The sequence below is a fragment of the Halichoerus grypus genome, chromosome 3 (genome assembly GCF_964656455.1).
Source record: "Halichoerus grypus chromosome 3, mHalGry1.hap1.1, whole genome shotgun sequence".
Taxonomy (NCBI): domain Eukaryota; kingdom Metazoa; phylum Chordata; class Mammalia; order Carnivora; family Phocidae; genus Halichoerus; species Halichoerus grypus.
Genome location: NC_135714.1, coordinates 2,261,959 through 2,278,507, shown reverse-complemented (window position 1 = coordinate 2,278,507; position 16,549 = coordinate 2,261,959). Strand labels below are relative to the sequence as shown.

The following is a 16,549-nucleotide window of genomic DNA, read 5'->3' as shown; positions in this document are numbered from 1 at the left end:
ATATTCTCGTCCCCGTTGCCTTGCACACATGGCTGGGCCTTCCCCGAAGGGACTGTGGTCTGTAGGCCCCCGGGCGTCCCTGAGCCCCAAACGGTTATTACGGAAGAAAAATGCCCTCGGTCATCTTCAGCGTGCTGGCATGCGCAGTGCTGGGTCCTCGGCCGGCGGGGTCCTCGGCGAGAATCAGGACGGGCACCAAAACCCTGGCCAGGGGTCCCGCGTCCCTCCCACCACACACACGCGAAAAACAACAGTTTCCCAAGAGTGTCCCGATGCGGCAGTGACGTACTGATTTTATTAAATCTTGGCCCTTGGGCACATCTTTCTAATATTCTGCGTGACACATTCCCGTCCCACCCTCAGGACTACGCCGTCCAGATAGCGGCCCGTGCGCCATCGTCCCGCTGCCGCCAAAGGACAACTGGACACACTCTCCACGGGAACACGCTTTTTACCTGAAGGGACTCGGGCGCCTCCTGGAAATGGACAGCTGTCCCTGCGGCACCACGTGGTCGTGGTGACCAGCCCCAAAATTCCGGCTTTGGTGCCGAGATCAGAACTTCGAAGGAGCCGCCTCCACGGCCCGAGCCTAACATCTTGCCCCGGGAGGGCGACAAGAGTGCGTTTCTGCTGGCGTCTGCCGCGCTGTGGGCACAGAGCCCGGCCTGACCTGGTGGGGCGGTATGTTCCACGGGCCCAGCGCACGGCGGTGCAGGAGCGCGGCGAGCGGGGCCCCCCCGGGCGCCACACAGCTCTGGAAGCGCCGGCGGGCTGAGTCCACGCGGCGACCAGCCTGCGCGGCTGGGGTCGTCCGGGAGGGGTGTCCACAGCGACCTGCACACGTTAGTAAAAGATCCCTTTCTGTTCCAAATACCCATCGGCGCGGCGCCGGATGTCCCGCTGACACTCGCACGTCCCGCGGCAGACCGTGTCCGGAGCCGGTCGGGGCGGCGGTCGGGGCAGTCCGCAGCCTTCTCCCGACCCAGAGATCGTAGGACGTGTAATACATGCCCCTCTTCTCGTGAAAACCTTTTGTTTGGGAAAATGTATTTTTCATGCAATTGTTGTTTATGTCAACATGTAATGGGTTTATTGTTATTTTTAAATGAGTACAGTTTTTAAGTCTTGGGTTTGATTTCTAGTACAGTCGTCTATTAGGGTTAGTATTGGTAGTGAGGACCACAGGAAGACAGGTGGTGACATCTTCAGTCTCCCCCAGAGCGTGGAGGGGCCCTGGGCGCCGAGCCCCCACCCTGGGCGCCGACCAGCGAGCGCGTCTCCAGCCCTGTGGGATGAAGCCCCACTGCTCCCGCCGGCTCGTGACCCGTTCCACTCCCCCTCGCAGAGTCCGAGTTTCTGTCTCCTGACGTTTTTCCAGCTCTGACCCTGGCAGACGGCACACCGGCCGCAGGGGCGTATGATGGCACGCTCGCGTTTTATTCTGCATTTCCCGGCGCTACATGAGGCCCTGCAGGTCTCCTTCCATCCTTTAGCCTCATTCCCTTTGCCCCCACTTCTTTTTCATTTGAACTTAAAAATACTTTCTTCAGGGGCACCTGGGTGGCTCAGTCAGTTAGGAATCTGACTCTTGATCTCAGCTCAGGTCATGGTCTCAGGGTCGTGAGTTCAAGCCCCGTGTCAGGCTCTGCGCTGGGCGTGGGGCCCACTTAAACAGCTTTCTTCCATTTCAAAACAAAACCCCACAATGTTATTGAGAATATTGTTGGAATTACATTAATAAAATGATGACACTTTACTTTAGAGCTTTTAGGAGCATGTGGTTTGTCCACATGCTCAGGAATTGTTTTAGATTTTACAATAAAACCACACAGTTTCCTTCATGTCGATCCTGGACCGTTCTGGTTAAACTCGTTCATAGATTCCCTGCAGTTCTCAATCATGACTGTGAACGGAATATTCCATTCTCATAGTCCACAGGTCCAAGGTGGTTTAAAGAGCTCTTGATCTCTTGTATATCTCCTTCCTGGGAATATAAAAATATCATCTGAAAATAAAGGTAATTTTCTGTTATCCTGCTTATTTTGTTTGTCTTAATGCATTAGCTGAAAATGCCAATGTTAAATAATAAAGGTGAAAGCAAGCATGTTCGTCCGGTTCCCGATTTCCGTTTTTGGTATTAACAGGTTGTCTTGCTAGATCTCATCAAATAGCTCAGTGTTCGCTGATATAGCCGATACCAGTACCGATAACTACAGGAGAAATCAGAAACTCGCAACGGACACACGGTTTACGACGGGCGCGACGTGGGCGGTTGCGCGGCTGACCTCTGCCGGTCCGCGCCAGCTCCGCTCCGGCCCAACGGAGCCCAAGGCAGCACCGAGTCCGTGAGACATGGACAGAGCGAGCCCTGACCCCACACTCAGAGACAGCTGGGAAAATAAAACCGTGCGAACGGCCTCTAAGTACAAAGGTAACACTGCCACGTAGCACACGGCACCCGCGGCCTCCCACAGCTAGGAACGCTGGTGCGTGCCCCGGCCCCAGGAGCGCCAGGACGGCCACGCAGAGCCGCGGTCTGTTGCCACCTCGGCGACCCTCGGGCACGGCCGCTCGGACGGGGATCCAGCCAGCGGCCCGGTGTCTGTCAAACGACCGAGTTCTCACCGGGGCTTCTTGTCTCAGAGGCAGCGGCGTCCTGTGTGCCTGCACCCAGCCCCCGGCCCGGGTCTTCACGCGACGCCCCAAGGCCTCCCCTGCAGTGGGGTGCTGGGGTTTGTTCCCCGCACGCCTCCCCCACGGCTGCGGCGATGTCGTGCTGCTCGCTGACGCTGGCCCTGGTGGGAACGCCGCACGTCTGGGCAGAAATATGGCAAGTTCACACTTGAGCAGAACCGCCTGTTCCACATTCACCAAACTACTGCCTTTGGTTCCAAAGCAGCGTGGTTTGAGTCCACGGCGCGTGCGCTGGGGAGGCCCCCGAGGTGGCTGAGCCGGGGCGTCCTGCCCCTCTGGGCTCTACGGCCGCCCAGCCTCTCGCCCACCGCAGCCAGGCCTGGGGCTGGCCTGGGCACCACCTGGGCGACCACGGGCGGCTGCTTCAAGGACCACTGCAGCGTCAGGTGACTGTGACAGCCTCCTGGCAGGACCTCTGCCCTCACCCCACCCGCTGCAGGTCTGCTCAGGAGCCGCCAGGAGCTCTCCTAGACCCTAAGTCAAACCACGTCACCTGCCATGTTCCTCCGAACCCTGCTGTGTGGGCAGCAACACAATGGTCCCAGGCGGGGAGCCCTTTGTCCCTGCAGCCGGGGACCAAAAGCCACAGTGGCCAACAAGACTTAGGAGGAATTCAATAGAGAAGTGTCTGGAAAGGTCTTCCCCCTGGTGACAGGGCGGGGGCGGGGAGGTGAGCTTTGTCTCACAGCTCGGGCAGCGCACCCCTGCTCGGCCCGGCGCCGTGGGTCCCGCTCCCGAGCGCCACAGCCAGCTCCCACCAGCTCCCCGTGCCCCCGTGGGCCGGCCGCGCCGCCTGGCTTCTCCCGCGGCCCCTCCTCGTGCAGCGCCGACCACACCTGCTGCGTGTCATGTCCCTCTTGGCTCGTTTGCCGCCCCGACCAGAGCGTGAGTGCGGGAGGCCAGGCCTCCGTCTCAGCAGCGCGACATCCCGGGCCTGGAAAACCAAACCGGGTGGCGCACGTGGGCAGCTGTCCTTGCTTGGTTAGCGTTCTCGCGGGGACCCGGTGCTCCGAGGGGGGGCCGTGGGCTCTCCGGGGTTCACCCCGGTGTCAGAGGCTAGCTCCGAAAGACGCTGCGGGCTCCAGTGCAGGATGAAACAGCCGTCTCCCCTTCCCCCTTCAGGAAGGTTTCTGTTCTGGGCGCCAAGCTGCCACCAGCCTGTTTCTGTTCGCTTTTGTTTTTGGAATAGACCAACCTGGTGCGTTCCCTCTGAGCTGAGAAAGTGAACTCTGCTTCCAGGGAGTCATGAAAAATTACACATTTGATATCAAAAGCCATTTCAAGTATCACTGACAGTGACGGTACTGGAGGACAGATGCCAGGAGTTCTTACCATGGAATCGCCCCAGAGCGAGCCCGGAGTCCCCGGCCTGTCTGAGGAGCAGCTTCCGTGCAGGGAAGTCCGACCCGGGAGCAGCCCCAGGGGCCAGGAGGGGGCCGCCCGCCTCCCCCGGGACCCGGCCTGGCCCGGCTGGCCCGTGCCGTGTGGCCGGCTGCCCGGCCCTGGCTGCCCGCCCGCCTGCCGCCCGGCGGCCTACACGCCGGACTTGGCGACCATCTTCTCCAGCAGGCTCATCATGCGCTCCTGCAGCTGCAGGCTCTGCACCTGGAGGAGGTTCTGCTGGTCCAGCACGCGGCGCACCTCCCGGCACGTCTCCTCCATGGCGCGGCTCAGCTTGCGCTGCTCCTCTAGCATGGCCTCCAGCAGCCGCAGCTTCTTCCTCTGCAAGTGGCAGCTCTGCACCTTGCGCCTCTTCACGGGCCGCTCGTCCGACCTGGAAGGACAGTGCCGGCGTGGGGATGGCGGGCCGCAGGGTCGGGGCTCCACCCGCCCGACTCTCCCAACCGCCGCAGCGGACACGTGGGAAGCGGAGGCCCTGGGCAGCGGTGAGAGGGGCTGCAGCCCTCCCGCCGTGACAGGAGGGGGCCGCAGGGGCCGCGGGCACCGCTGCCCTGGGGGACTCGAGGCAATCGGGTAACCTGGGTCCCAGGGCCATCCAAACCCCCGTAGCCTGGGTGGGCGGGGTACACCGTGTCACAAGAGCACCCCCGAACTCACTGAGCGGGTGCCAAACCCACAGGCCCGCTGTGGGGCTCGGGGGCAGTGGCCACACGGGGGGAGAGACGAGGAGGGCTGGTGGGAGGGGGTGCTGCGGCTTCTCCCCCGGGCCCGGAACCTCAGCCCGCGCCGCGGCCGTGCCCTGTGCTCTCTGCCCTGGGGCGGTGAGCATCCCTGGTCTCACTGGCCACACCCCACCGGTCCCCCCAAGGCCTTGCCAGTCCCCCCGTCTGGGCCCTGTGCTTCGAAGCAGAACGGCGCCCCAGCGGCTCCCGTGTCCCAGCCCTGGTGCGGTGCCTGGGGCAGCTGCGAGTCGGGAACCGGGTCAATCCACGGACACATCTGGCCATAAACCTCAGGTTTCCAGCTGATTCCGTCTGGCCGTCACAAAGGCATTCTTGTCTGGGGTCTTTGCTCCAGGAAAGGGGCGCCAGACAAACTGAACGGCAGCCCCTGATTTCCGACTCCCCCAGACCCTCCTCACCTCACCCCTGTCTGACAGACCTGAAGGCCAGCGCTCCACCTGCTCTCTGCCTTCTCTTCCCCAAACGGCCAACTCCTATTCACCCCTGAAAGCCGACCCCAAATGTCCCTCCTCTGCTTGCCGGGCCTGCACACCACTGGCTGTGTCTCTGCACCCGTCTGTGGGCGTCCTGAGGGCGGGTTCACGCGGCCGGTGCTGGCCTAGCAGGGCGTCTGTGAAGGACAGAGGGGACGGGCACGCCCACTGCCACCAGCTGAGGAGCACACTCTGGGGGCTCAGCCCAATGCCCCTCCAGCCTCGCCAGGGCAGGGAGGGGGAGGAGGACCCCAGGGCGGGGTCTGCTAGGGGGTGACGGGGAGCCCCGGAGCCAGAAACTGGGGGTCGGTGGGGGTGGGGCACTTGGTCTTCCTCCGTGTCCCTTCTCTCTCGTGACACTCGGACAAAGTGCTGATTTATCCCCATTTTACAGAGGGAGACTGAGGCCCAGAGAGGTCAAGGACTTTCCACACAGCCACAAAGTGATGGAGCAGGGAGATGAACCTAGACTATGGACATGATGGCCCGCACTTCAATACCTCCTGCCTCCCAGTCTGAGGTCAGCCTGTCTGAGGCCTCCCTGTTTGAGGCCTCCCCATCCGAGGCCAGCCTGGTCTGAGGCCAGCCTGGTCTGATCTGAGGCCTCCCCATCCGAGGCCAGCCTGGTCTGAGGCCTCCCTGTTTGAGGCCTCCCCGTCTGAGGCCTCCCTATTTGAGGCCAGCCTGGTCTGAGGCCTCCCTCTTTGAGACCAGCTTGGTCTGAGGCCTCCCTGTTTGAGGCCTCCCTGTCTGAGGCCTCCCCGTCTGAGGCCTCCCCGTCCGAGGCCAGCCTAGTCTGAGGCCTCCCTGTTTGAGGCCTCCCTGTTTGAGGCCTCCCCATCTGATGCCTCCTCGTCCAAGGCCAGCCTGGTCTGAGGCCTCCCCGTCCGAGGCCAGCCTGGTCTGAGGCCCCCCCGTCCGAGGCCAGCCTGCTCTGAGGCCCCCCCGTCCGAGGCCAGCCTGGTCTGAGGCCCCCCCGTCCGAGGCCAGCCTGCTCTGAGGCCCCCCCGTCCGAGGCCAGCCTGCTCTGAGGCCTCCCCGTCTGAGGCCAGCCTGGTCTGATCTGAGGCCTCCTCATCTGAGGCCAGCCTGGTCTGAGGCCTCCCTGTTTGAGGCCTCCCCGTCTGAGGCCTCCCCGTCCGAGGCCTCCCCGTCCGAGGCCAGCCTGGTCTGAGGCCTCCCCGTCCGAGGCCTCCCTGTCCCTGGAGGCCCTTGCACACCACCTAGGCCTTTGCAGCCAGCCAGGGACGGCAGAGGATGCCACCGCCCCGAGAGCTGCCGGCCCTCACCGCTCCCAGCCCCTCCTCTGGCCGCTGGGCTCCTGGCCCCTGCTGGAGGTGGGGCAGGGAAGGAAGACACACCTGAACTTAAGGGACAGTAAGCTGGAGGAGCCGTCGGAGCCATCGTCCTGGAAGCGGCCTTCGTAGGAGCAGTGCTTATACGGTAAGTACAGAGGGGCGGACTTAGCAGACGGCGACAGGGACGCCTCGGTCTGGGACGTGGAGGGCCCCGGCTGCTGGCCGTCCGGGAGTTTGCCATCACAGGACTCGGGGACCTTGGCCAGAATCCTATCAATGGCTAGGTAATAGGGCCAGTCGGGCGGGACGGACTCGCTATCTGTCATGCATTTTAATTTCCTGAAACGAGAGACACAAGAGCCAAGGGTGAGAAACGGAGCTGCTCCCGGCCTGTCCTGCCTGGCCCTCGGCTGAGGGGCGCTCAGGGCTGCTGGGGCCCCGGGGAACCACTCTTGGCCAGACAGCCTCTCCAGAAAAACCGGCCAGGCTCCAGGGCCAAGGTGACACGAGACTTGGAAAGAAGTCGGGCTGGGGACCTACCCCACGGTGGGTGCCAGAAGCACGCGGCCCAAACGTGAGTAAGGTCATCTGTGAGTGGTGGGGCCCTGGGCTGTTTTACTGTTTCTGTCCTTGCTGGTCTGTAGTTTCTAAACTCCCTACAAGGAACAGATACTGCTTTTAAGTAAGTTAACCAGCAATAATAAAATAAACATAGGAATAAAATATTATTACAAGTATCATATAATGCAAACATAAGAAGTCATAATATAAGAAATCTGTTTTTCTCAGGAGAACGCCTTAGAAGCGAGAACCACAGGAGTTCAGGGCGCAGCCTTCAGCGTCCAACAGATCTGAGCTGTGTCTCATCTCCACCACTTTGCTATGTGACCTTGGACAGGTTCATTAACCTCTCTGAGCCTCCATGTTCACATCAATAAAATGGGATGAGCAAAGTAAACTCCTCACAAGCTTTAGGGATAATTTAATAAGACAAAGCCCAGTTCCTGGCAAACAGCAAACTGACCAGATAACATTCTTGGCTGAAGGTACCAGGAGGCAGCAGGATCCCTACTTAGACTCCGGGGCCATGGGTATGCACAGCACAGCTCTGCCCACCATGGGCGGGGACCCCGCCCAGCCCTGCGTCCTGCCCTTCCCTGCAGACAGGCCTTGTAGGGCCCCGGGCCTTGGCTGAATTCTGGGGGCTCTGGGATGGGAGACATGGCTGCAGGAGAGCTGGGAAGCCCTGGCCAGGCCAGGAAGGAGGCCACAACTCAGGGGGGGAGGTTGCTGTCTGCCCCATCAGATCCAGCCTTAGTCTGTGGCCCCCACATTCCTGCCCCATGCTCTTCCCAAGAAGGGAGGCCCTCAAGCTATAAGAGATCCCTGTGGCCAGATGGCTCCTGCCTCCTGATGTGGGGCTCCTGCCAGCGTGGGCCCCTGGTCACACTGGTCACTGGAAACACTCAGCTGACCATCAGAATGAGTTGCCTTCAGCAAACGGGCCCACCTGGACGGCAAGGGGGTCTGTGGCTCAGGGCAGCAAGCCGAGGCCAACAGCCACCAAGCAGAATGTCCTCAGTAGAAAGCCAGGGACAGGCCACAGAGGGAAAGGCGTGGCTGCTCCGTCTCCCGACCCCAGGGCCACCCATCACCCTGGAGGCCTGCACAGATTCCAGGTGCAGGAAGTAGAGGACTGTGCCTGGGGCCCACACTCGGCCTCTGCCTAGGCTCCCTCCAGCCCCTCCAGAGGCCCCCCTGTGCTTGTTCTGACCACTCAGGCCAGGCTACTGCTTGGAGAAATGAGGGAAGGCCTGGCTCTGGCACAGGAGACCCCAGCAGGGTATTCCAAGAGACCATGCTCCATGGAACCCGGCTACCCCCTCAGGCTCCCTTAGCCTGACAACCCTAATATGTAAAGAGCTACAGTGAAAAAATAAGAGAAGACTTTGCTGTGGGAGGCTTTCTGGGTGTGGGTGGGGGGAAACAGATAAAGAACTAGTCAACCAATGAAAGCATCAGCCTGTTAAAGGCTATGTGGCCTTGGGCAAGTCCCTCCTCTGCTCTAGGCCTCAGTTTCCCCCTCAGGGAATGGGAAATTGAAGTGTTGTATACGTGTGCAGTCCTTCCCCCCAGCAGCAGACTGCAGCGTCTGGAGTGGAGCCCTGCCGGAGGGCCCAGGCCCCTGCTCTGCTGCATCCTCCTCTCCTATGGCCTCCTTGGCCCACATCCCCTACCTCCAGGAATGGAACAGAACACCTCCCCTGGGACTCTGAAGAAGGCTCTCAGGATAAATAATGAATAACTCGGCCAGACACCAATCAGAGCCCATGAATTACTGAGTCAGATGGGCAGCCCCCTCACCAGGCACAGAGGGACGTGCCGTGTGCGAGGAGGAGGGGTTAACGGGGACACACACGTCTACAGACAACTCAGCCCTCACGTCACGAGCTGGTGGCTGGAACTGAACACTGTTTATGTTGTGAATGAGGCCTTCAGGCCCTTAGTGGCTGCCTCCCTTCTGGCCCCTGGGCCTGCCTGGGAGCTGGGGCTGCGGGTGGAGGCGGGCCTTCGGGCAGGTGCAGGCTCTGAACTACTCCTCCAAGGGCCACGAGAACAGCCGACGGGGTGTCAGGGGCCCTGCGAGCCTCTGCACGTCTCCAGGCCCCAGACGGGCTGGGAGCTGCAGGCCGGGAGGGTCCTCTCAAGGTGCCCAGGGCAAGGCTGCAGGCCCTGTCTACACCCAGCCCTGACTGCACCTCTGGCCCCTGCTCACGGCAGCCACTAGGGCGGGCGGAGGCGGCCGGGGCTGGGAGCCGCTGGGCACCTGCACGTGCCCCGGGGACAGCGCCCCTTTCGGGGACATTGACAGGCCCACCCCTGCCAGTATGCCCTATGGCCCCCCCACTCTCACTGCTGCTCTTCCCCCCATGGCCCCCAGCTCCGGGGCGACCTGCCCCCCAGCAAGACCCTAGCCTGACCACGACCCTAGCGCTGCCAGTGACCTTTGCCCTGCCCGTGACCCTCGCCATGCCCATGACCCGCTCCACACTTGTGACCTTGGCCACGCCCAGGACCCTCTGCACACAGTGACCGTCTGCAGACAGGCCTGGCTGCCACACAGCCCGAGGTGCTGGGCCTGGGGGGCTGTAGCTGGCTCCCCACCCAGGTACCAGAGCTCCCCCGCCTGGGAACCCCATCCGCGGCCCCCCTCAGGCTGCCAGGGCAGGGTGGCCACAGTGGGAGGGTGGAGGCAGATGGGGGGCCAGGCCTGGGTCCCCACTGCTTCGTTCCACAAACAAGGCCCCTCCCACGAGTGGGTGCCTGCTGGGCGCTGCAACCCCACCACACACCCCGCTCCCTGCCCGTGGCCCGCGCCACCTGCGCTCACAACTGGGCTCGGTGGCTGCCGGAAAGGACAGAGCGTCAGCACCAGGTGGGACTTGCAGGCCTGGGACCTGAGCCTCCTTCTCACCCCTGGCCTCAGTTTCCCTGCTTAGCGAAGCCACACCTGGGCGGCCGGCCTGCAGTCTCCCGGCTGGCGGGAGGGCATGTGGAGGCCGAGTGGGAGCCGCCTGCAGGTGGCACCCAGGGCAGGGGCCTGGGGTAGGGTGCTGACCGCCCCAGGCCCGCCTCGCTGGGCCTCAGCTCCCCCGCCTCCATGACGGGAGGCGGCACAGACGGTCTGTGCAGGCCCCATCTCGCGGCCGGGCTCTGCCCACACAAGGCCTCCCTGACTCAGCTCCGAGGGGGCCGCGGCAGCCCCCGCAGCCCGGGCGCAGCCGGCCGGCCGCTGAGCGGGAGTGTGGGCTCTGCGGGGCGTGGGGGCACGCAGGCACGCGGCTCGCAGAGCCCACCTGTACTGGAAGGTCATGTTGGTGATCTTGATCTTGATCTCCTCGCCCAGCCGGCGCTCCCCGGTCATCTCCAGCAGCTTGCTGGCCATCTTCTCGTACACCTTGGCGTTGCGCTTGGTCTGCTTCAGCTCGTCGAAGAACTCCTCCCAGACGAGCATGAGGCCACGCATCTCCGCGTCCGTCCAGTTGCGGGCGCGCCGGTGCTTCTCTGTCTGTGGGGACACGAGGTAGCTGGGCACTTCGGCCGCGGCCATGCTGGAGGCACCTGTGGGGTTAAAAGAACGTGCTCAGGCGGGGCCTGCGGCCTGCGCACCAGGGCGGGAGCCCCACTCCTGGAAGGCAGCTCCGCGCTCAAAATGGGGCCTACATCTGACAGGCAGGAATTTAGTTAAAAGCTTTTAAACGGGAAACGTCATTTTGATGTCACGTTTCCATAGCAACAGAGCAACTGCATAAGCTACAACAACAGAAACCTTTTAACTGAAAGCGCAGGAATCAGGGCTGCCCTGACGGGCCATCAATACAGCAGCGAGCCGGCCAGACCCAAAACCGGCGGCCCGGGCGCCCACCCCGCCTCCCACCCCGACCCGTCAGGAGCCTGGTGCGCGTTGGGCTCGCAGGGCTCCCGAGGGCGGGGGTCCAGGCCGCGGCCCCCACCTCAGCCCTGCCCCACTCACACAGGCCAGGGACCCAGGGGAGCCCAAGATGGGGAGTCAGGGGGCAAATGAAGAGGGAGATGCGGAGACGGAGAGGAGGGTGGGCAGCGAGGGGTGAGGGTGCAGAGGCGGACGCCCCCGGGGACCCGCAGCAACCCTCGCCTACCCAGGACGTGCTCCACACACAGCGTGTCCCTGGCCACGTGCTCACATGTGATGGGAAATGCACGGATGCCAGGCTGGGCAGGATGGCCTGTCTCCCTCCTTGAAGGTGGGACTGGTTGCCGGCCTGGGTGACGTGGGGAGAGCGGAGAAGCCGGGGCAGTTCTTGAGGCCAGAGTGCAGCAGGCAGCAGGCGGGCAGTGTCCATCTGTCCCTCCCACCCTGGGCAGCCCCAGCACAGCCCCAACCTAACCCTGCTCAGCGCCATCTGTACTCGAGCTGCTTCCACCGGGCGGTGGCATGCTCCTTGCATCCCCAGTACCTCACGGAAAAGGGTTTGCTAAAGGCTGCTGACTAACGAAATGAACAAATGAAGGGACCAATCTTAAGTAGCTCCTCCCTTCCCAATAGGTCACCTAGACTTTGCCTTTGGACTTAACTGGCAAACTCCTAATCATTCTTCAAAGCCCTATTCTGACATCACCTCCTCTCTGAAGTCTTCCTACTCCATTTTGGTCCTTCCCTTTTTCCCTCATGCTGATTGGCCCTACCTTGAGCCAGGCCATTTTATTTTCTACTCTAGTTGTGTGACCCCGGGTTCAGAACATTTACAAAAGTGAGAAAATAAGAATTCGAGGGGCACCTGGGTGGCTCAGTCATTAAGCCTCTGCCTTCGGCTCAGGTCGTGTTCCCGGGGTCCTGGGATGGAGCCCCACATCGGGCTCCCTGCTCAGCGGGAAGCCTGCTTCTCCCTCTCCCACTCCCTCTGCTTGTGTTCCCTCTCTCGCTGTCTCTCTCTGTCAAATAAATAAATAAAATCTTTAAAAACAAAAAAAAGAATTCTAGTATTTTCCAAACACCGGGCACCGTTTTAAGAGCTATAGACAGTGTCTTCCACTTTGATCCTCGTGGTTACTCCCATTTTACACATGAAAAGCCCAAGGGGTGGAGAGGTGAGGTCAGCCTGTGGGCAAGGGGCTGGCTGGGAGCTGAGTCGGCAGTGCTGTGCGGCCTCCTGAAGGAGCATAGGCTCAGGCTCCCGGTAAAAGACACCTGTCACCCCTCCTGTGCCCGTGGTCCTGGGCGGGGCACACAGGATGAAGCCAATGCAAACTGCTGTGTGCTGGACAATCTCCCCACCGTTTCCTGGGGTCTCCTGGGAGGCCCCCCAGTGCTGACAAGGTGGCTGCTGCCTGTGGCAGGGGTCCTTGGCCGTGGGACCCTCACCCTCCCTCAGCGGGTCTCTACCAGGGCTTGGAGGAGGCTCATCCCGACATCTCGAGGGCCAGGGCCACGGACTGCCAGCGCCGGCGGGGCTGGAAGGGCACACCGCAGGACGAAAGTGAGCTCTGCACCGTGACACCGGGGGACGGGCCTGGCTCAGCAGGAAGGCAGAGGGCACCGCCAGAAGAACCCGGCTCGCAGTGGCAGAAGGCCCGCTTGCGGGAACACAAGGGGAGCCGGCAGTGAGACAGGGTGACCATCCCTGGGGGAGTGCAGGGGGTGGTAGGAAAGGTGGTAGGGAGTGTGGGGGGTGGTAGGTAGGCTGAGAACCAGGCTGGGGATGGGCTGCGGTGCCCCCTTGGGGCTGGCCAGCCAACGTCAGCAGGAGGGTCAGCCAGGGCAGGAGACCGGGGCCATGGAACCCAGGAGGACTACGACGAGAGAGGGCCACCTAAAGGCATCAGCATTCAAAATTAAAAGATAAAACTCCAGTGGTTTTATCGCAGGAGCCCACTGCACCTGCTGGACAGGGCCCAGCCCTGCTCCCTAGGTGCAGGCGCCCAGAAAGGCTCGGTGTCCACAGGCCGTCAGTGAGGCTGCCTGGCATTCGTGGGTTTTTGGCGGTGGCCGAAACCCGGGGGAGGGACTCCCGAAGTCCAGGCTGAAAATCACCACGGTTAACAGAGGTCCTCCTCAGACCTGCCCACGCGCCCAAGAGCTGAGGTTGGAATGGGGAGCTGTCCATCAGGTGGAAGGACGGGAGGTCCCCCGGATGGGGCGGGTGTGCTGGGGTCAGAACTGGAAGTGCAGCGGGCGGGGGCCGCAGGGGCCTCTACCCCGCCTTCAGTGGGTTCTTGGGCTGAGGTCTGCATCCTTTCTCTCCAGGCCTCAGGGATCACCTGGGGGCACAGGGACACCACCACCTGGCCAGGCACACCTCCCAGGAAGGCTCAGGGCGGCTGTACCCCCCAGGAAGCCCCCAGTGCTCAGGCAGTGGCTCTCAGGACCCCTCGAGGGCTTTCCCCAGCACAGCTCCAAGAGCGGAGCAGGGCTGCCTCCCGGCACCTCCCGGGGCAGGGGGAGGCAGGCAGAGCATGGCCGTGGGGCCGTAGGCCTGGCTGGGGACAGTTGCTGCCCCAGGGCCCCCAGGCTGCAGGCCAGCTGGTCCCACTGCCTCCGAGGGGCAGCTGCCGGCCTGCAGGCGTCACTCTGTGCTCAGAGCTCTGGCAAACCGTGGCCCCAGAGGAGGGCTCTGCACCTCCTCCTTCCCCTCCAGCCAGTGCGTCCAGGGGAGTCAGGGCAAGAGGCTGGACTCCAAATGTCTTTGCAGGTTTCAGTGGGCACTGGAAGCCCCCAGAGAAGGGAATCCTGGGGGAGCTTCTGGGAGCAGAGCCCTCAGGTGGGGCCTCCAAGGAAAAGCCTTGGCTAGGTGGGCGGCCCTGTCTGTCCTTGCTGGGGAGGGGCTCCATACCTTGGCACAGCTGCATGGCCTGCTGGGACCCTCAGTCTCCGAGGGATGGGGAGGCAGAGGGCCGGGGACTGGGTATCCGGCAGGACCTGCAGGGAGAAGGGGTAGTCAAGCCCCGGCAGGAGGCCAGGGGCACCTGTGCGGCCATGCCCTGCAGGCCTCCGTCTCGCCGTGAACGGACACTCGGTCTGAGATACTTGGCTGTGCCAGCCCTGCCCAGCCAGGCGGGCCAACATGGGGGCCCAGGGTAGAAAGCAGGTGTGCCCGTGAAGAGCCTCTGGCAGCAGGCAGGGGCCGATGCCAGTGAGCTGAGCCTATCACAGTGGGCGGTCGAGCTGAGCAGTGCAAACACTCCGTCCTGGGCAAAGGCAGGAAAGCACGTGGAAGATGGCGGCAGTATGGCAGGGGCGGCAGGGTCGAGCCCCGGGAGGGCGGGGCCAGAGGGGGGGCTGTCCCGGTGGAAGGGGGCGACGATCGTCCCAGGGTGGCCGGCTCACAGTGGAAGGAAGCTCCAAGCTGCGGCCCAGCGCTGTGTGGATGGGTGGGTGCGTGGGCGGGGGGCTGCAAGCCCAGCTCACCAGGCCAGCACCACTGCCCTTTTCCCTACATCCCTGGGAAGCCCAGACCCTTACCTGCCAGCCCTCTGCCTCAGTGGGTCCCCTGGGCCCACCCACACCCCTAGTGCCCCTCAGGCCTACGAGCCCCAGGCTCCCTAGAGGACGTGGCCAGCAGGGCGACGGCCGTTGGGAGTGGCCTCCAGGTTTCCTGCTTGGGAGGCTGGTGAGGAAGTGCCGTCCAAGCAGATGTTAAGGTCCCCAAAGCAGTGAAAACTGCAGGACGTGCTCATGGCTTCCCATGAGCTTCCCTCACCAAAGGAGTCTTGGTGATGCCACAAAGCAGGCCCACGTCTGTGCCCACAGGCCCAGGCAGAATGCTTCATCCAGCGCGCTGAGTATGGCCAGGCTGCCTGCGGGGCGAGGCCGGCCGCCTCCACACACCCAGCAGGGCTGCAGAGGCTTCCTCTGAAGAACAGCAGGGTCTCACCCTCTACGGAGGGCAAGCAGGGCGTGGCAGCAGCAGAGCCCACTCACGCCAGGGGCCTGGGACCCTTCTTTCTAGAAAGAACAGGTAGGCCAGGTGTGCTCAGGTGCACCAGGCAGGGTCTGGCTGTCCACGCTTGGACCAGGAAGGGGGATAGAGCCTTGGAAGCTGGGAGGGACCATCAGAGGCCTCGGAATTGTATCACAGAGCAGACAAATTTGGGGAGCTGAAGTCGCCCCATCAAATGTTGACAGGAACTGAAGTGAGACCCCAGCCGCAGCAGACAAACGCCCCACCACGGTCCCAGTGCAGGGCAAGGGTGCTCTGGCTCCTGAGGGCAGGGGCGCGGGGCCGCCACAGAATCCGGGGGAGGTCCGCACGCTCAGTCGCACTGCTCCCCCAAGGGCAGGGACTAAGCTGCCGTGTCGTCTGTCTGGCACCCACCGTGGTGTGGGCTCTGGGGCCGCCCTGCCGACGGGCCGGAACCCACCGGACTGCAGTGGACGCGGTCGCGGTACCCTGCCAGAGCAGCCCGCTGCCTGGGGGTGTGGCCCGGGCTACAACACCCACCACCAGGGCTCGCGAGCAGGAGCCCGCCCAGAGCTAAGAAGCACGGCGCCCCATTCAGCGGAGGAGGCAAGACTTCGGGGAGCCGCGAGGACTTCAAGCAGAATGACTTCGAAACTCAAATGGATGGGCCAGGAGCCCGGGAGCCCAGGAGCCGGCGGGGCCCCGAGGGGAGCTCAGCGGCCAGGTCCCAGCCCACGGGAGCACTCAGCCCTGCGCCGGCCCTCACCTCCCCGCAGGGCCCCGGACACACGTGGAGCCAGAGACTCAACGCCCAAGCCACGTGGCCCTGGCACAACCAGATCGCAACGTCGCAAGCAGCTCACGTCTGCGGGGCCCTCCTGGGACGCACCCGGCCCGCTCTCCCCCCCAGCGCGGGCCCGCGTCCCCGGCGGGGCTTCCCCGCGAGCAAGCATGCCTCGTACAGCAGCATGGGGTGTCATTTCCCTTTAATTCAGATACATAACGTTTGCAGCAGTTTAAAAACTTAAATACACATCGCATGTCAGTCCTTCCCTCTCCTCTTGGCAGCGGACAGTCAGGTCCAGGCCAGGGCTCCGGGACGTGCCCCTCACAGCCTTGCTGGCCCCCGCGTGGAGCACATGGCCTGCCGACAGACACGCGGCCACAGTGCCCAGGAGCGAGTGTGCACAGGTGGCCCCGCTCAGAGCCCAACCACGTGCGGCAGGTCCACAAGGGCCACCATCCTCCAGCGCCGGCGGTCACCACCCTGTTTGCACAGGGAAACGGCAGTGACTGTCCAGGGCCAGGTGCTCCCAGAGGCACTCGGGGCAGGGGGAGGGGGTTCCTTCAGCTGCATTGAAAGTGACAGGTGCACGGGGGAAAGTGACCCCTGAACCTTCCAGGCCAGCAGCACCAGCACAGCCCTCCTGAGCTCTCCAGCAAGGCCGCTCCCCTGCTGCTGCCCCCTGCCCCCCCCACAGAACCATCCCACGGTCACATGG

The 16,549-nt window shown here is 63.1% G+C and overlaps 1 protein-coding gene across 1 annotated transcript; it reads right to left on the bottom strand.

Moving 5' to 3' along the window:
- Positions 1–267: 267 nt before the first annotated feature.
- On the bottom strand, positions 268–14,668 carry MSANTD1 (Myb/SANT DNA binding domain containing 1). Its single transcript, XM_036085679.2, has 4 exons — positions 13,980–14,668; positions 10,467–10,731; positions 6,673–6,948; positions 268–4,468 (listed from the first exon to the last, which is right to left on the bottom strand). Exons 1-4 carry the CDS (start codon positions 13,993–13,995, stop codon positions 4,228–4,230), a joined length of 798 nt encoding a protein of 265 aa, XP_035941572.1. The 5' UTR covers positions 13,996–14,668; the 3' UTR covers positions 268–4,227.
- Between the last annotated feature and the right edge of the window lie 1,881 nt (positions 14,669–16,549).

What these genes read in the sequence shown, in the direction of transcription:
- MSANTD1 (XM_036085679.2), bottom strand. An exon ending in AACATGACCTTCCAGTACAG is followed by an intron (nt 6,949 to 10,466) that starts GTGGGCTCTGCG and finishes CTCTCGTTTCAG; the next exon opens with GAAATTAAAATGCATGACAG. An exon ending in TTACTGTCCCTTAAGTTCAG is followed by an intron (nt 4,469 to 6,672) that starts GTGTGTCTTCCT and finishes CTGTCCTTCCAG; the next exon opens with GTCGGACGAGCGGCCCGTGA.